Here is an 18,949-nt window from a genome sequence, read left to right as displayed (position 1 = left end):
TTATGGAGATGTTTGTATATTTATACATACTAAAAAGATATGATAAAATGGTATATCTAATAGAGACATCCATCTCTAATAGACACAACTCTTGATAGTTAACACCTAAAAGATATCTATTCAAATGTTCACTTCCTGTCTAAACGTAGCAACGCAAACAGGATCGAAATACATTTGTTTCTCACAGTGTGGACAAGCATGGCACATCAGCTAGATTCACTGAAAGATATTTGCCTCATTTCAATACTGCCACAATTTGCACATAGTGAGGAAACATCAACTAACTCCACTACTCCCTATATATTCAGTCAAGTGAACCAACTTGCCCAATGGTTGGAAGATTTAGCCACTACTTCGCATCAGAGTCTAAAATTGTTCTATCCTAAAGCAACCGGTATCAATCCAGATTTCAACCATCTCATGTGAACAAACCCCATGGCTCCACTGCAAGTATTTTCCACATTAAACATAACAATCATCACGAATGTTTCATACACATATTTATATTATTAATTTTATCTTCCCTTTATTTTACGGGACATCATGAGGCTACACCCAAAATTAAATAGCACCCAAGTTTATCTTCGATGAAATTCTAAAGCAGTTGAGCCTGCCATCAGCTACATATTACCATGACCGGGCAAATGAAGATATATGCATTGCATCAATTTCATTCTACCTACATCACAATGATTCATACACCGATGATGAAATCGATAGCATATATGGCTTACCATCAACTACAGTGAACACAGCTGAAGACAATGCTGCTATAGAAGCTATTAAGTATCTTCAAACAACACATAGCATAGAACTCCGGTATTACAATTATCAAGCAACTCTACTCCAACAACATCACAAACTACAACTTCTCATCCAGGTACAACAACAAGGTACACTGCTAAAATGAAATTGCAGGGGCCTAGGGGCATATATTACAAGAGCTCCATTATGTTCACAGCAGTTGTCAAAAGCAAATTCTCAACAAAATATAATTTGGTGTGCAAGGAGATACAACATGCAACACAAATTACATATTCTTAGCTTTGCAGACTGTGTCCAAGCAAATTGAAGATCTCCTGCATTAATCAACCAAATTGTTGGTACCATATAATTCTAATGCTGCTTTTATAACGAAAGGTCGAGAATGAAGATCTCCAATCTTACATACTACTTTTTATTTACTGCATGTGTATAAGTTCCCATGAATGTATTTTATTGAACTAGCTTATCATCACTTAAGACTTTTTATAATTTCATACACATCACTTAATTATCTACTGCTATGTGTTACTATTATAGTTTTACTATTTTTTCATGATCTGTACAAATATAGCAAGTTATCAACACTAACCCATATTAGAATTACATGTGGTATTATAATATTGGGTCATAAATTACAAGTAACAAACATAATAGATAAGCGGTCCAGACGATACTAAAGTTAGTTACACTACAAAATACATATATGGGATATGTTTTTATCAAGCAAGGCTAGTGAAGCGAATGTTAACAATTGAGGGTCAGCATGCGTATACTACCAAGCGCGGCTTTGCCGCACCCTCCTTCTAGTGGATTCTATACAATGGTTCCATCAGTGGGATGACGTCGAAAAATAAGACCCAGAAAAGTACAAGGAAAACCAGTAGCACAAGATTGAACCGTTAGCGTTGTCTTGGTGAAGGCATGAAATGTGTGAACCAGCTTCAGTGCTTGAAGTGCTGCCAGCAGAAAATTTTGATCAGATACAAAACTTGCAAGCAACTAGGATAGCATGATATGGTACTACAAATTAGCACAATAAGCAATCAGATGAACTTATTGCATAAACACTTACATCGTCATGGCCACGAGATTCCCTAAACTGCTCTGAAACCTCCTCCCTCACTTCCTTAACTGAAAATGAAAGAAATTGAACAATTTTACAGGCACAACTGCATGAATTTAGAATAATGTAATACTAAAATTACAAAAAAAAAAGAGTTACAAGAAACTAAAAACATCATATGCTAATGTACCGTTTCAGCAAAAAAAAAAGGTGAAATGTGCATTTTGACAAAAAGGAAAGACCCGATGTCAACAGTAGTTGGGTTGGGGAAAACACAATTCAACACAATATGTTATTACTATGAGATCATAGTTCACAGTTTGCAACATGATGACTCTTGTTCACAGGTATTAAACACTGCAATGACTGTGAATGCTACCTTTAGACGAAAGATTCTCCAGAGTCCTGTTGGTCTTCACAGCAAACCTCTGGAATGCACGGCTGCAAAATATGAGATATCTCACTGTAAGAACCATCAGCCAAAAAAGATGAACAGCACAGAACCATTGAATGTAGCAGCCAAGGAAAATTTTAGATTCAAGACAACAGCAAGAGCATTCAAGAGAAACTGGTAAATGTAGTTCCTCGATGTCCAATGGCATCAAAAGAAATAATGCCCCGGATAGCGAGAGGAACCATTGAGCCTTTTGCTTCACCTTTCCAAAGCTCGGGAACCAAAACCAGCTCATGAGCATGAACCAAGAGAAGCAGCGAAAACAAAAATAATCTAATGTGCATGAACCAAGTGAAGCAGCACAACTAAAGCCTCTTGTGAGCATCAACCATGAGAAGCAGCAAAAACTAAAATCATCTAATGAGCATGAACCAAGAGAAGCAGCACAGAGAAAAATATATCATGAGCATCAACAATGAGAAGCTGCACCAGCCAGTAAATATTGGTAGAGGAAACAATCGACCTACAGTAGAAAATCGAGTGCATATACTTCATGACAACTCAGTCCCTTAGATGTTCTATGAATCAGGCGATCATTTCTGCAAGAATCATTACAGGTCTGTAAGGACTCATCACCATTGCCAAGAACAGTTTACATCGAATATAACCAGTATATACAAACTGCATTAAGGACCAGTAACCTAAACATAAAGGTTAAAATCAAATTCAGTTACAACTCAATCCCTTAGATGTTCTTATGATCAGGCGATCATATCCGCAAGAATCATTACAGGTCTGTAAGGACTCATCACTGTTGCCATCAACATATCACGTCTCAGAATTAATCTAGCAATCGATTTGCACAAACGGCACCAGACCAATAGCTCAAATACTAGTTTAAACAAAACTGCAACTCAGTTCCTTAGATGTTCTTCGTAACAAGATATCATACCGGTAAGAATCATTACAGGTTTGTTAGGGCTCATCGCCGTAGTGGACACAATTCAAATGAAATCAAGATGAAAAGAAAAGGATTAATCGTACAAAAACATATCATGTATGTAAGAGCCGTGATGTGCCTTGCTTCATGGGGAATCAACTAGGGCACTTGAGAAGGGCAGGCCCAAGATACGACGGGGTGATGTTGCTTCAAGGGAACGAGTCCGTAGGGAACCGATCAGGGAAACCGATCCTCCCGAGGACCAGATGACGAAGCGCAAAAACAGCATCACATCGCCTCAAATCGACAACGGAATCGCGAGAGATGCGAGCAACGGATTTAAGGATAGGGGAGGAGGGAGGGAGGGAGGCGTGCGTACTTGTTTGCGAGGCCCTCAACGAGGAGCTCGTTGACGACGTAGCTCAGCGCCCGCCCGAAGAGGTTGCCGCCGGCCATGGCGGAGGAGGGAAAGAAGCTTCCAGGGGGGAGGGGCGGGGGTGTGGAGGCGGCAGGTCAAAAGGAAGGCGAGCGATAGGGGCGAGACCTTTAGGAGAACGGTGCCTCTCGTGCTGTTAGATTGGACGGTTAGAATGCGGAGTAGGGAGGAATGCACGGCTGGGAGCCCTTGAAGCCGAGGATCGCGTTCGTATCTGCGTGGGCCGCTGCTGGATCTGGGCTTCCGGTGGGAAACGTAAGGGACCGGGCCCTATCCAGCGCCCCGCTGCCAAAAGCGAACGATAGCTGAGGGAAAATAATAATGGGAGACATGGTATTATGTATTTGGGGTTTGTATTTAATTTATAGTGTGACACATGTTAATTTATTTTATTTCTTGTTTTCTCATACACGATTTCCTCTAGTTTTATCATAAGTTCTGTGATAATTTTTATCATGTGTCACGTTATTAATTAGGTACATATCACAAATACATTAGATCAGGTCTCATAGGATCATTTTCCTGGCGGAGTATGCCTCTAGTATAAAAAGGAGATAATTACATGTGCTATTGAAATTCTTGATTTACCGCTGAAAAAATTATAACCTCTTACGTATCACCAATTTAACTTTTTTATCCTAGTGTTATTGTCATCATAAAAGATGTAACAATAGTGGCACATAGTGGACGAGAAAATAAGTTTTTATCCCTATGTGTCGTTACAGTCAATTCCGTAACGATCACGATGACACACAGGGAAATAAAAATTAAACAAGGATATAGAAAGAATTATAATATTTTCAATAGAAAATCGAGAATTTCATTACCATTATGTGACACGGAGCTAATTATCTCTAGAAAAAGTCCACGCGGTCTCCTCCTCGATCTCATCTACCACCTGCCAAGAACCAGTAAAAGCAGTTGCATTTCTTTCTCTAAAGTCTTAACTGATCACTCGGCAGTTAACACTCATCAGCAGCCTGCAGCCACCCCTCACTGGCACCTTTCTCTTCTATACTAGGTTGGTTTCTCTTCTCGCCACCACCACGTCTGGACGGTCGCATCGATCAGTGGTCGCTCGCTGATGGGCTACCTGGCAATGGCAGGGTGGAGGAAAGCGTGGCTATCCGTCCTGGACCGAAGCGGCAGCGGCAGCGGATCCCTGCAGGCGCACCTCCAGGGATCCTCCTCGTCGTCTTCCCTGACCAACTACAAGAGGGGCGGCAAGTACGGCAACGGCCACGTGAGCGGCAAGGCGGTGGTCGGCTGCTTCTCCGCCGCACTCGCGCTCGCCTTCTTCTACGTTTCCATCACCAGCGGACCCACCGCCGACGATTCCTTCCCCTCCCCGGCGACGTCTTCGGCGTCGTCGTCCGCGCTCCTCCTGTCGTCGCTGGCGTCGAACTCCTCGTCGTCGTCGTCGCCGACGACCGCGTTGCCGAGGAAGCCTCTTCCTCCCCACCCGCCCATTCCTCCTGCTGTGACTGTGAGCAGCGCAGCTGCTGATCGGCAGGACAACGCGCGCAACGCGACCTGGGGGGCGCGTCAGGTGCAGAGCAGCGGGGAGGACTCATCGTCTTCGTCTTCAGAGGGATCGGGACAAGAGACACCGGTGTCGGGGCAATCGGCCAACGCGCAGGGTCCTCCCCTGCGGGACGCCGGAAACGCCACCGTCGGTAACGGCACGAGGGTACAAGACCCGCAAGAGGAAACTGCAATTGCGACTCCACGGCAGCAGAGAGCGGACGGAGCCAATTTCTCGCACAAAGCCGAGCCGGCAGGAGACACTGACGTCGCCATTGGCAGCTCTACTGACACCGGGACTTCGAACAAAGATGAGATAACCAAGAACGCCGGCATCGAGATCGTGCAGAAGTCGACACGGCCGACGACTCTACCATCACCACCGGCGCGAAAGGATGACAGGCACAGGCACATGAGAGCCGTGAGGCACGGGCACGCGAGGCGGCGGAAGGACATCGTCCTCCCGGCGGCGCAGGAAGTAGCTGCCGGCGTGCACAGCGACGGCGACACTGCTGGCGTGAACACCAGCATGGCCGTCGGGCCTGGGAACGACATGGCTGTCGTGAACACCAGCGTGGCCGTCGTCGGGCCCGGCAACAACCGGATCGTGTGGACGTCGGGCGTGCAAGACCTGGTTTCTTTCGCGAAGTGCGACGTGTTCAGCGGGAGGTGGGTGAGGGACGAGAGTTATGGGTTCTACCCGCCGAGGTCGTGCCCGCACATCGACGACGACTTCAACTGCCACAAGAACGGCCGGCCGGACAGCGACTTCCTCAAGTGGCGGTGGCAGCCGCACGGCTGCGACATTCCCAGGTACGTAACATTCGTGGACTGAACTTTGTTCTGTGATCTCTACAGAAGATATATAAGTTCTTACAATCTCACTATACTTTTCTTCGCCTTCGTGCACCAGGCTGAACGCTACTGAATTCCTGGAGAGGCTGAGAGGCCAGAGAATCATTTTCGTTGGCGACTCGCTGAACCGGAACATGTGGGAGTCACTGGTCTGCATCCTTCGCCATGGCGTCAGGGACAAGAGGAACGTACATGAAGCATCAGGGAAGAACCAGTTCAAAACCAGAGGATACTACTCCTTCAAATTCAGGGTATAAAGGTTTGCTCGCTTCATGAGAACTCTGAAATTGATCAGTTTCATGACTCAATGTTACTTCACTGCAGGAATACAATTGCTCGGTTGATTTCATAAGATCGACATTTCTGGTCAAGGAGATGATCCATGAGGGCACAAACGGTATTGAAGACGCAAAGCTGAAACTGGACGAGCTAGATGCAACAACTCCGGCGTACCGTACTGCTGACATCGTCGTCTTCAACACCGGTCACTGGTGGACTCACTCAAAAACATCAAGAGGGTATATCACACTAATTTCTGAACTGAATACCATCAATTATTTTCCATCCTTCCAACCATTGCTGAAGTACTTGTTTGTCCACAGGCTGAACTATTATCAAGAGGGCAGCCATGTGTATCCCAGCCTTGAGGTTTTAGATGCATACAAGAAAGCTCTAACCACATGGGCTAGATGGGTTGACAAAAACATCGACTCAGGAAGAACTCAGGTTGTGTTCAGAGGATATTCACTGGCACATTTCAGGTAAGAGACTGCCATTACGCTGGCAAATTGTTGGTACCATTTTTCTTCGTCTGACAACGACAAATTTTGCCGCAGGGGAGGGCTGTGGAATTCAGGAGGGAAATGCCACAGTGAGACCGAACCAATCTTCAATCATACATACCTTACTGAGTACCCTGTGAAGATGATAATCCTGGAGCAGGTCCTGAGGCAGATGAAAACCCCCGTGATATACCTCAACATCAGCACACTCACTGATTACCGAAAAGACGGTCATCCGTCATTGTACCGATTACGCTATGATACAGAAGAGGAACGGATGGCAGCGGTGACAAAACAGGACTGCAGCCACTGGTGCTTGCCTGGCGTGCCAGATACGTGGAATGAACTGTTGTATGCTTCGCTGCTCCAGACAGGCAAAGGTTCCTGGAAATTATGAGATGATGGTTACAGTCTTACAGACATTAGGCTTCATCAATTCACATGCCAAGGCAGAGACGGCTATTACAGATGATTCATGAAGCTCCGGTCTGTAGTTAGAATTCGATACGGTAGCAAATCCTGTGTTTGCTGTATACCCATTATTAGCAGGCAATCATCATCATAAGATGGATAATTTTTTTCTGTAGCTCATGAACTGACGTGCATGAGACCTCAATAACAGGTGTAACGAGTCAAATGGGCACTGGAAATTGGGAATTCGCAGCACATGATGATTTTCACATAGTTTCTTCGCATGAATTTCTATTAGCAGCTGGGTCTTCCAGTTATTTGACTAGAACAGCTGATTTCAGAAGGGATGGTAAACATCACCAATTCAGACAAAACTGAAAATTAGCAGAACATGCATCATTTAAAAATTTAGAAGACAAATGCGTCACAGAAGAATTTTGCCAAACCTTTCATAACTCGAGTGTCAAACCCGTACTCCAAGACCACAAGTACACTAACAAAGTTCCATAGGCAATGTCTGAGGTTCCAACATTCAGGAGTCCGTTAAATACAGGTATGATAGGTCATTTCTTCCGGTCCAGAGGTACTTTGTTGCTTGCCACTGTACAGAAGATATGCTCAACTCTCTGAGCAGGCCGAAGGGAAGAGTGGTTCTCTTAGAACCTTTCTTGCTTCTCTTTTTCGATCTTTAAAATATTCTTATCGTCATATTTCAGATAAATAATTTCCTTATATCAACAAAAATCTAGAATTTTTCTCCCTCAGTAGTAACGTATAGCTCAACTACATCTTACGATTTACGAGCAACAACAAAATGGGTTAAACAAAATTGTGACAATAATACACCATATAAAAAAGGGATAATGCTTTATTGCAGCGCAGACCACTATACGATCAATATATCTGCAATAGAACAAGAAGAATTAAAATAATGCATGCTCATTTTCAACTCCCAGCATAAACAAATTTGTTTGAAAACAGGAAAATAATAAATTGCAGACAGTAAAAGGAGATAAAAAAACAATCAAATGAGAAGACAGAAAACATCAAAGCATTCTTGCTGGATAAACATCATCCATTTATAGTAGCCTGCTTCTGGAGTACACGTAAGACAAGCATCGACTCAACAATGAAGTATACATGAATCCATCGCATATGGATACTTAAGATTATTTGTTCCACCTAACACAACTGAAAGGAGGCAAAGGGGGAAAAAAAGAGGACTCCTGATGGGAGTTCACCATTGCCGTCTTGTGACTTGCCGGTTTGTGCATGCCTCAGCCGACCACCTGGGAGGCCAGGAAAGGCATCACAAAACTGTGCTTCTTGAGGCGGAGCTCAGCTTTTGTTCTCCATCCTCATTCTGCTTCTGCTCTCAAGAACCGTGTAGATGTTCAAGCCATGCATCTTCCATGGTCTGTGTGGGCTGCGAACAAGGGGAGGGGAGAGGGCTACTTTATACCTTGATGAGGTTGATGATGTCTGCAGGTATTTGTCCAGCTTTGCAAGCACTGAGATTTGCATGGGGGTATTTTATATGGCCACTGAAGCATGTTTAGTGGAGAAAGAACAATGAAAGTTAAACTAAGCTTACTGTTTTAAGTGCTCATTTGCTGGAAGTCACACCAGTGCTGTTCATGCCTCAGCAGATGCCAATTCTAACTATATTCCTTCTCCAGACGAATTCTCATTCCACTACCAAACCTAATATTATCCATAAGTATTTTACTGAGGAGAACAAATGCATAACCTAATGTATAATAAGCTGGACATCGGCAAAGAGTGCAGAAGCTGCTATCCAGTTCCAGTTCCGCCTTCTGAGGGCATCTATGGACGTGTTTGGTTGCTCCGCTCCGCGTGCAAGCATCCGTGGATGCAGCCGTTCGTGCTCAGCCGCTCGTTTGGTTGCCCGGATCGGCTTTCTCGCCTGCACCCTCCCGTGCAAATGCATCGAGCGAGCCTGGCTCCGTGCGTACGTCGGAATCGGGCGTACCAAAAACACTATTTTTTTATTTAACTTTAGATTTTATTTACGGGTACAAGAGTGATCCAAAAATTCTAAATATTTTCGTGAGCAAACTAGAGCTCACTAACAACCCATTTTAATTAGTTTGATCAAAAATCCTAAATTAATATTTAATTAAAATTCTCTAAAAATTATAAAAAAAATTCACTAATATTCTTATCCTGTGATGTACTCATTTATAAAAATATTTTCAACCCTATGTTATTTGGTAAAAAAGTGAGTTCTTTTGTAATGCAATATATACTCATGCGGGTAACCAAACACAATCTCTTCTCAGACAGGCTGACCACATGCAGCCAACCAAACAGCCCCTACTGCATCTCTCCAGCCTGTCTTAACTCAGCCTGTATGACTCATACGAGTCAAACTGAGAACATACGGGCAACCAAACAGGCCCTATACTGGTAAAACCCTTGAGTACCTCTTCTACAGCATACAAAATGCACCCTCTTGTCATCTCTGCCATTTGATTTTCACTCATTGTTGTTTCATTGGCATTTGCCCTTTCAGTTTCTCCAGTAGCAGGTATTAACCAATTGTCAGTTGTGTAGGTATAAGTTCCTCGCGAACCTGGTGCTTAGCCTTACTAAGTGACATTTATCAACAAATGAAGTTCAGTAAGTGATGTGGAATCTAATCTACTGATAAAACAAGAAAATAAAAACTAAAGGTTGCCTTTACAAAAAGCTAAAAGAGCACTTTCCACCTTTAGAGCTACTCTTTTTTAGAATGTGGAGCTCGAGCAATGTGGCCTTCCTGTTCAGCCACTAGCTCATGCTTATCCAGAGCATTGCGTTTCCTAACCCTGAAGTGTAAATTAGAATGGCCCTCCATGTACTTAAATTAAATCAGCTCCCATTATGATGCTATTGAAGTTGACAAGATCTCGGTTTCAAGTAAGATAACACTCCCAAACCTCAACTAAACGATCCTTAAGTATCCTTAAGAAATAACTTCAAAAGATAATCTACCGATCTACGTATGGTGGATGACTGTTTCCACTAGGACTGAAAAGCAATTGCTACCACCAATTGTGGGGCGCTACCAAAGTGGAATTTAATCGCTGGGCACAATCAAGTGGACCATCCAACCGAATTTCTGAACATTTGTTCCTTCTTTTAATAGATGGCTGAGGTGTGACGATAGTGAGGAACCTCTCAGAAATGCACCCAATGCGAGACAAGGACCCAAAAAAAACTCGACCACAAGTAGAAGACGTTACCCTGGCTTTGTCTTTAGAGAGGTACAGAACCCTTTAGAGAGGTACTAACACGAACTGTGAGCATCCAGGTTCGAGCTCGGGTAGGCAGCCTCTCATCTGGAAGCTCTGTTAGAAATAACAACTTGTATTCCCTAAAGGCTATGGGCCAGTATATATACACATTTACATGTGATAATATGCATGAACCCCTTATAGTTTGGGGATATTACACGGAGCAATATATCTACCTAATACCCCCTCTAAACTAATGAGGGATCAACCACACTGAGTTTGGAGAGATGGAACCTGTGCTAAGCTGCATTATGTGCCTTCATGAAGAACCCAGACAACTAAAGTTCGGAATGAACATACTAAAGAGCAATCACCTCATCATGCACATGTGTCTATGTGTAAGAAGCATCAACACCAATATGCTTGGTGAGCTCATGCTTCACCGGATCCTGAGCAATACTGATAGCACATGTACTGTCTGAGTAAAGAAGAGTAGGTACAGAAGAAGAAACACTAAAATCTTCAAGTAACCACCGTAACCAACTGAGCTCCGCTATCAACAAGGCCATGGCTCGCAACTTTGCCTCTGCACTAGAATAAGAAATTACGGTCTGCTATTTAATCTTCCAGGCAATGAGAGAACCACCAAGGACAACACAGTAGACAGAAATAGACTGACAATCAGAATGATCACTAGTTCAAGTAGCATCAGAACAAGCACAAAATTGTAAAGAGCTAGAATGTGGAAAAAAGAGACGACGAGATATAGTCCCACGAGGATAGCGTAAAACACGTAGGAGATGATTATAGTGGAGCTGAGTGGGAGCAAAAACGAACTGGCTGAAGATGTGCACTGGATGAGAAATGTCAGGGCAAGTGACACTAAGGTAAACAAGACTCTCAACTAGATGACGGTGGCGAGTGAGATCAGTAAGAGACCTGCCATCAGTGGACTAAAACTGAAGATTAAGCTCTATGGGAGTCTCAACAGTGCTCTCATCTGTGAGAGAAATACGATGAAGAAGATCATGAATATACTTCTCTAAGGACAGAAAGAAACTCTCAAAAGTAGAAGAGATCTCAATCCTAAGAATCCCAAAAAAGTAGCGAAGAGGACCAAAATTGGACATAAGAAATTGCTCATTGAGATGAGCTTTCACAAAGGAAATATACTCAAAATCATCTCCTGTAATGATCATGTCATCAACATACAAGAGAAGAAGATCAGGAGCATTAGCAGAAAACCAACAGCAATGAGCACAGAAGAAAAACGCTCAAACCAAGTCCAAAGAGCTTGCTTAAAGCCATAGAGAGAGCAGTAGAGATGATAAACTATGCCCTCATGAACATAATACCCTAGCGGCTGGTGCATATAGACCTCCTCACATAACTCACCATTAAGAAATGCATTCTTGACATCTAGTTAGGAAATAGGCAATTGACGTACAGAGGCAACAGTAAGAAGAGTGTGCATTGTGGTTATGTGGGCCACTAGAGTAAAAATCTCATCATAGTCGTGACCATGCTCCTGTTGAAAACGACCGGCAACAAGACGAGCCTTGTAGCGCTCAAGAGAACCAGCAGAGCGGGCCTTAACCTTATACATCCACTTGCACGTGATAGTACGAACATGTGGGAGAAGAGTAACAAGATCCCACATGTCGATACGCTCAAGAGCGGCTAGCTCATCTATCATCGCATGTTGTCATTCCTAATGAACAACAACATCACGGTACGAATACGACTCAGCACAAAAGAGAAGCGGCAGTCGACGGCAAGGGCACAAAAGAAGCGACGACTGTTGCAAAAAAATTTGCTTTTTTTGGGTTTTTGGCTCTTTTTTTTACTGTATAGCTATTTGTTCAGATAAGAACAAAGAACAACTAGCTGCCCCGCCCAATCACAACAGGTCGCAAGATCGGCGGTGAGGCAGAGCAGCCTGGCGGAGCAAGGCGGCCCAACGCGAGGGAGTGTGTCGGCGAAGAGGCCAAGGTGACCGGGCAGGTGTGTGACGGGAGCATGAGGGCGAAGCGCGGCGACGTGTCAAATCCGGCGGCGAAGGCCGACGATGCGTCGAATTCGGCAGGCAGATCTGGACATGAGCGGGCTGTTGGGCAGTAGCAGACAGAGGCGAGCGGGAGGGAGTCGACCAGCACAGCCTACAGAGCTGAGGCGGCGAGCAAGGTGACCGTGGAAGTCAGTGCCCGACGGGAAGGCGACGGCTCCAGTGTGGCGACCAAGAAGGTGGCGGCTCTGACGGGGCGACCCCAGAAGTCAGCGCCCAACGAGAAGAGGCAGCAGGGGATCCAGGGGAGATCAGATCCGAAGGAGAGAGGTGGGTGAATCCGACGTACTGTCGATGAACAGTAACAAGAAGAAGTCGATGCGTGAAGTTGTAACATGCAAGAAGAAGAACCTTAACCCTAATCTTTTGCTCTGTACACTATGTTAGAAATAGCAACTTGTATTCTCTATTGGAAGAAGTCGATGCGTGAAATTGTAACACGCAAGAAGAACCCTAACCCTAATTTTTTCTCTGTATACTATATTAGGAATAGCAACTTGTATTCTCTATTAGCCTTGACCTAGGATATATACACATGTATAGATAATAATATGCAAGAAACACCATATAGTCTGAGGATATTACAGAGAGCAATATATCTACCTAACAAGCTCTACCAACCGAGCGATAGCTCAGTTCTCCATGACAAGAACAAACATTACAGGCCTCCGCCAGTAGCGACTGGTTGATTACCACTAGTAATTGTATATGTCGTACCTTGTTGATTTTATTAAAACCATAGAATTTAGACAATAGACATCAAAGTTTGTATCGATCCAAGTTGCCAGCCTCAAGCAAATCCAGTATATAAATCAAGATAATATTGTAAAGCTCGACTGAAGATTAGTTCAACATATCCACTGCACTTCCAGCTAAGAGAGCAGATCTAACTAGCAAATATATGCAGCTAGTAGAAGTTTTTTTTAAAAAAAACCATAGCTATCAATATACCGAATGACAGAAGTAAAACTGATTCATAACCTAACCAGAGTTCTAACCAGAGAACAGTACATTGTGTAAACAAGCACCAAAGAATGTTGATGTTCCTAATTCATTTTTCCAGACTCAAGCCATTTTTTTTCCTTTTCAAATGCTAGTATGTACATTCTTTTGATCATAAAAATGCTTGTGCTAATGTAATGAGCATTTCCCTCCTAAGTCATAAGCAGAAGAATAAACGCAGACATCACTGAGCCAGTTGGACCTGAGTCTCAATAAAGTACCTTGCTCTGAAATCTAGACCAACACAAATCAAACTCCAAAATAGTTTCTCATCGAATAGCATCAACAGAAAACTTCAAAGTTTATCAGTGAGGTCTGAGGAAGTTGGCAACAAATACTAGTATAAATGAACGTCTAGTTTAAAAACAACATGAATAAGCTCGTGAATTCGATAAGTTAGCATAAGTTCAACGAGCTACCTGAATGAAATTATATTGGTTCATTCAAGAAATAGCTTCAAGCCATAGTCATGCTTGAACTAAGCGCAATGAAGCTTTATGTCTTAAAGCTCAACTAGGTTCGCTGGGTGCCACACACGAAGAATGCGGTCATAAAATGAACAAGTAGCAACAACTGAAGAATTCCCATTCTGCTCTGCCTCTTCACTTATCTGCCAATCCGCACCGTATGCTAAGGACTCATGCTTGCAATATGTTTCCACTACTGTAGCGTCTCCAGCACCTACTTTAACAATGGCAAACCCATTGTGCATGCATGCAGCCAATACAACATCTGCAACACTAGGATGATACTTCATCCTCCACACACCACCTCCTAAATTTATCGACTTTTCATTAACAGGTTTTGCCATTAATCTCATGTCCCAAACTCTGAGAAATTCATCATAGCTTCCAGTGAGTAGCATATTCCCCTCCAATGGGTTCTGAGCAATGCAACAGACACCCATATTATGAGACTTTTTTTTTCGAAAAACAGTGTTCGATGGGCTTTCTCTCAAGTCCCAGCAATTGAAACAGCAGTCATCTGATCCGCTGTACAGCAAGTGTGGCCTTGCACGATCAAAGTAGCATGTCCAGACTTCGTACTGATGTGCGGCCCATTGTTCTGCTACCTCCAAGCGGTCCTCTCTAATTGAAACCACAGACAGCGAACCATCTGATAATCCAACAGACAGAGAGTCGGAAGTTTGGTTCCAGTCCACATACAAGCACATTGAAGAAGAAATATCTCCAAGGCAAACATCCGTGAAGACAATGCCTGTGAAATTTGGTTACAGAAAGCACTTGAGTTAGCCCTGAAGATATGCAATAACACATCATAGATTACATATATGACAAATAATAAAGTGTTTTAACTTTTAATTATAACTACATGAGTTATCCCAATCCCACTTCTTGTCAGAGACAAATATAACGACCAGTTCTTTTTTCTAGTACATATAAAGATCAATTCTGATCCAGCAAAAAATATTTAAGAAGACTAGCAGTGCAAGAACCCGAGATTTGATTTCTGTCATCGGTCAGCTCGAAGTAACCCTTCTTTTCTATGAGGCAACGACAAACTACCCAGAACTACAGAGTAGAAACAACTTGTTCTGAATCTAGATTAATCTTCAGTATGACTTACAAACCAAGGTATAATCCAAGTGCTACCATCTTCAAATGAACATTACAGCTTGCATAGCTACGGAACCACAAAATGTTTCTGCAAGCATCAATCACCCCTCTACCAAGTGAACACATTGAGAAGCCTAACACCTCAGATTGCCTTCAGCTTTGAGCTTTCGTTGCCAAAGCTTATGGCAGCTTAGCAAGTGGACACTTTCACTAATTCATGATCAGTTTTGATCGAAACAGCATTTTCCTAAATACAGGGACAAACGAGACCTGTGTCCGAGCCGTCCTCCTGCTCCAGGCGCCGCAGCGTGAGGCGGCCGTGGGCGTCAGCCTGCGCGAGCAGCGGCAACACGGGGCTCCACTTCAAGTCGAAGACGCCAGCGGTATCCACCGTGAGCAGAAGCCGGAGCCGCCGGGACGCATCCTCCGCGCCGGCATCGACGGAGAAGAGCGACACGGTGCCCGCGCGGTCCTGCTCCTGCTCCTGCAACGTGTAGGTGGCGGCAGCGAGCACGTGGCGGAACGGGCGGTGCGGGCAGAACTCCACCGCGTCGGCGTTCCCGCCGAGGTAGCACGAGCCCAAATCCATCCTGAAATCTCTCTCGGCGGCGGCGGCGGGGACAAGAGACGATCTCGTCTTACTACTTCCGCGGCGGGGGCAAAATAGTCAAACCTATAACACAACCAGCCACAGCAGCTTATCCTTCCTAATCACGTGACGTGGCGGGGCGAGCAAACGGACACCGATTGGCACCTTGACCGCGGCGATTTCCGTAGCCGCCGCCGTGGCAGCCTCCAGCACCACCGGCCGCCAACGCCGCCTAAGCCCCTCCGCCGTGCGCTGCTCGTCCTCCGCGGCCAACGAGCGGCAGGCCCTCTTCAGCCGCATCGCCCCCGTGTACGACCAGGTCCGTACCTCCAGTTCTCCTTCCCCTTGCTCCTCCCGCGAAATTAGCGTTGAAGATAGCAATGTCATGCTGAAGGCAGCACGGTGCCGTGTCTTTTGCAGCTGAACGACGTGCTCAGCCTGGGGCAGCACCGGACGTTGAAGCGCATCTGCGTCTCTTGGTCAAGGTATCTCATTAGTTGACTAGTGGTAACCAACTAACCATCGTAGATTAGTAATGTGAATCAAAAAGGCTCTGTCCTACAATTGGTTGATGCAAAGGTTTGTTCTTTTGAGGAATAGGGCGAAGAGAGGGGATTGTGTTCTTGATCTCTGCTGTGGAAGCGGGGATTTAGTGTTCCTGCTGTCTCAGAAGGTCGGCCTAGATGGAGAGGTTGGTGTTGGATTCGCTTTTCAGAGTTCAGACTTCAGATTGGCCAGCCAAATTTTATCCACTGAAAGTCTTATCGTCGTTTGGGCCCAACTGACACAGGTGCTGTCGATTTCTTGAGGCAGCAACTGCAGACATCTGCTGACCGTCAGGAGCAACGCTGGAAGCTGTGCTACAAGAACATCAAGTGAGCATCCTCAATGTGACGGTTTTGTGGATTAAGAACATTCTGTGATTCCAGTTGAATAGTTTGTGTGGTTGGCTAACGTATGCGCTACGCGGTATGCCTGCATCTGACTTTGGTGCTTGCAGATGGATCAAGGGTGATGCACTTGATTTACCTTTTGCAGACTGCTACTTTGATGCTGTCACAGTTGGCTATGGGTTGCGCAATGTTGTTGACAAATCCAAAGGAATGCGAGAAATATTTAGAGTCCTGAAACCAGGTTTGGTACAGGTTTCAAATTTGTTCGAGTTCTGCATGTTGCGCAATCTGGGTAAATTTTTCACAGATAGGTTTTACTGGACTTCAGGATCAAGAGTGTCTATTCTTGATTTTAACAAGAGCTCATCCCTTTTCATGGCATCATTACAGGTAAAATGTTAGCCCATCTTGAGTAATTTTATTTTAAGTGGGACCATCTTAAACATATTGTACCGATGAATTGGGTCTGAGTTCAATTTCCCCTGCAAAGATCCAATCTTCATTATCCATGACATTGTAGCAAAATCTAACCATGTGTTGGCTTCCAGACCCATTTAAGACTGTTTAGCTGGTATTGTAATCCTCTCACTGACCAAATTGACGCTTTCCTTTTCTTTTCTTTTTCTTTTTCTTTTTCTTTTTTGAGACGATGTTTTCCTTTTCTGTTGCACAGGGTTGGATGATCGAATTAGCTAGTGGCTATGGACTCACTGAAGAATACAAGTACTTGAAAAGCTCCATATCGCACACTTGCGGAATTCGTTGCATAGTCTTTCATCGCAGTATCTAACAGGTTTGCACATATATTTCTTTTTCCGACAGCACATCCATTAAATAATTAAGATGCCATCTGTCATTCTGATGGTAGAACTACACAGAGAAATATTTCACTATTGTACTGACAGGGTACAATATGGTTTTTTTCTTTAGACTAGACCACGACACCTTTTTCTTTTTACCGAAAAGTGCATTCTTTTATTCCAAACAGTGGAAGTGGGTTTTGCCATTTTGCCAGTGATAGTCTGCATCATAGTGTTACCGCACTGCCATAATTGCATCTAGCTTATATTTGTTTATGTCATGTGTAGGAGAAGAATTGGAGAAGTTAGCCAAAGAAGCTGGGTTTTCTGCAGCCAAGCACTATGAGCTTGGTGGTGGACTCATGGGGAACCTTGTCGCAACTCGCTGGGTAGAATTGTAGCGATAAACTCTCAATTTGTATGATTTCTCAGGATTCTTTTAGCTGGTTACGTTTCTTTTACATCTCCAAATTTCTTGTTTTGCCAATCCCGTATGAAGTAATGGATCAAACATTGATTCCGGAGGGACCTGAATCCTATCACCTGCTTTTCAGCTTGCCCTTCGGCGCAGGAGCGGTTCGATCGAAATCAGATGGATGAGATGAAGGCCGGCACTGAGCATACCGATCTGCCACTCGGGAGCTATCATCTGACTGGATCTTGTGTCTTATGCAAACGTGGATGTGCGCTCATACAAATTTCAGTTTTTGTAATTGGAAGGCATGAAGATAGGTAAAAGTTTCTGGCCCTCGGTATGCATTGCTCTCAAGAGATGAGATGCATTGCTCTGAGTCCTCTGCTCTCCGTTTAATCGGTCCCCATTACGAGTCGGATCAGACCTGCTGTACTAGTATTTACTCGTATATTCAGTGCTTCGACCTACTTCACTGCAATGGTACCAATGTATAAATAAGCCCAACGAACGAGCCACCACGGTATTGGCAATGAGTGTTGAATAATATTATGCCTTATAAAGAGCATATACCTTATTCCAACTATAAGTATAACATACCAAATAATAGAGCTAACTGTACACATGATTAAACAGCTGAAAGAAATAAGTCTAACAGCAGAAAACACCTCAAACATGTGTACCAACAATAACTGAATATCAAAATAAAGCATATGAGTATGATCTGCACAACAAACTGACAGCAGTAAATTGAAAAGAATAAAGTGCTCTCAGATATATGTAACAATTGGTCCCAAAACATATGAATCTTGCTCCCAAATTGTTCTTTCTTTTTATCATAGATTGGGCTATTAACGAGTTCTCAACTAGCTTAGAGAATCTGGACTGAAAATTAAATTACGTTCTGGACAGTGACTGAAAAGAACCCTTTTACATAATCCTTCTAACCATCAAAGAGCCAACCAGATTGCCCAGCACATGAGATCATTAGCAGTATGGAATGACTAGATATCTCAGAGTATAGCAGCATATATGTTCATCACAGAGCATGCTAAACAGATACTGACAATGCCATAAGCGCAATCAGTAACAAATGCGCATAGGATTGCAGTCAGCATACATCCAGATATGCGCACAAGACTGCAGCAACTATCCTCTACTCAGCAGGATTATGCCAAAGTGAATACATCAGGGACTTCAGC

At 43.9% G+C, this 18,949-nt stretch overlaps 4 protein-coding genes and 4 non-coding genes across 9 annotated transcripts; 2 read left to right on the top strand and 6 right to left on the bottom strand.

The window, feature by feature from the left end:
* Positions 1 to 756: 756 nt before the first annotated feature.
* On the bottom strand, positions 757 to 3,743 carry LOC133924553 (uncharacterized). Of its 2 annotated transcripts, none has more exons than XR_009910822.1 (6): positions 3,542 to 3,743; positions 2,750 to 2,821; positions 2,208 to 2,269; positions 1,838 to 1,896; positions 1,635 to 1,721; positions 757 to 1,079 (listed from the first exon to the last, which is right to left on the bottom strand). XR_009910822.1 is itself a non-coding variant. In XM_062370144.1 (6 exons), exons 1-5 carry the CDS (start codon positions 3,616 to 3,618, stop codon positions 1,707 to 1,709), a joined length of 285 nt encoding a protein of 94 aa, XP_062226128.1. In that variant the 5' UTR covers positions 3,619 to 3,743; the 3' UTR covers positions 757 to 1,079; positions 1,663 to 1,706. The 2 variants fall into 2 exon arrangements, 1 of the variants encoding a protein (XP_062226128.1); XM_062370144.1 differs by having other exon boundaries at positions 1,663 to 1,721.
* LOC133925697 (small nucleolar RNA snoR136) lies at positions 2,402 to 2,549 on the bottom strand. The gene has a single exon (XR_009910969.1). It is a non-coding gene; the product is annotated as a small nucleolar RNA snoR136 (small nucleolar RNA).
* Positions 2,778 to 2,865, bottom strand: LOC133925734 (small nucleolar RNA SNORD25). Its single transcript, XR_009911001.1, has one exon. It is a non-coding gene; the product is annotated as a small nucleolar RNA SNORD25 (small nucleolar RNA).
* On the bottom strand, positions 2,954 to 3,041 carry LOC133925733 (small nucleolar RNA SNORD25). Its single transcript, XR_009911000.1, has one exon. It is a non-coding gene; the product is annotated as a small nucleolar RNA SNORD25 (small nucleolar RNA).
* Positions 3,131 to 3,218, bottom strand: LOC133925735 (small nucleolar RNA SNORD25). Its single transcript, XR_009911002.1, has one exon. It is a non-coding gene; the product is annotated as a small nucleolar RNA SNORD25 (small nucleolar RNA).
* Positions 3,744 to 4,697: 954 nt separating the features above from the next.
* On the top strand, positions 4,698 to 7,272 carry LOC133924552 (protein trichome birefringence-like 2). The gene is made up of 4 exons (XM_062370143.1): positions 4,698 to 5,935; positions 6,036 to 6,228; positions 6,302 to 6,738; positions 6,814 to 7,272. Exons 1-4 carry the CDS (start codon positions 4,698 to 4,700, stop codon positions 7,154 to 7,156), a joined length of 2,211 nt encoding a protein of 736 aa, XP_062226127.1. The 3' UTR covers positions 7,157 to 7,272.
* A 6,526-nt stretch (positions 7,273 to 13,798) lies between these two features.
* LOC133924551 (uncharacterized) lies at positions 13,799 to 15,775 on the bottom strand. The gene is made up of 2 exons (XM_062370142.1): positions 15,324 to 15,775; positions 13,799 to 14,694 (listed from the first exon to the last, which is right to left on the bottom strand). The coding sequence occupies exons 1-2, from the start codon at positions 15,640 to 15,642 to the stop codon at positions 13,979 to 13,981; spliced, it is 1,035 nt and encodes a 344-aa protein (XP_062226126.1). The 5' UTR covers positions 15,643 to 15,775; the 3' UTR covers positions 13,799 to 13,978.
* LOC133925541 (2-phytyl-1,4-beta-naphthoquinone methyltransferase, chloroplastic-like) lies at positions 15,773 to 18,254 on the top strand (the record flags this gene model as incomplete). The annotated part of the gene is made up of 9 exons (XM_062371436.1): positions 15,773 to 15,961; positions 16,063 to 16,127; positions 16,243 to 16,337; positions 16,433 to 16,517; positions 16,643 to 16,776; positions 16,864 to 16,925; positions 17,209 to 17,328; positions 17,624 to 17,753; positions 17,890 to 18,254. Coding segments are annotated over 7 exons (747 nt in total), but the record flags the coding sequence as incomplete, so codon positions are not given.
* Between the last annotated feature and the right edge of the window lie 695 nt (positions 18,255 to 18,949).

Source organism: Phragmites australis, chromosome 7, assembly GCF_958298935.1.
Source record: "Phragmites australis chromosome 7, lpPhrAust1.1, whole genome shotgun sequence".
In the NCBI taxonomy this organism is placed as follows: Eukaryota; Viridiplantae; Streptophyta; class Magnoliopsida; order Poales; family Poaceae; genus Phragmites; species Phragmites australis.
This window is presented reverse-complemented; position numbering and strand designations above follow the sequence as displayed.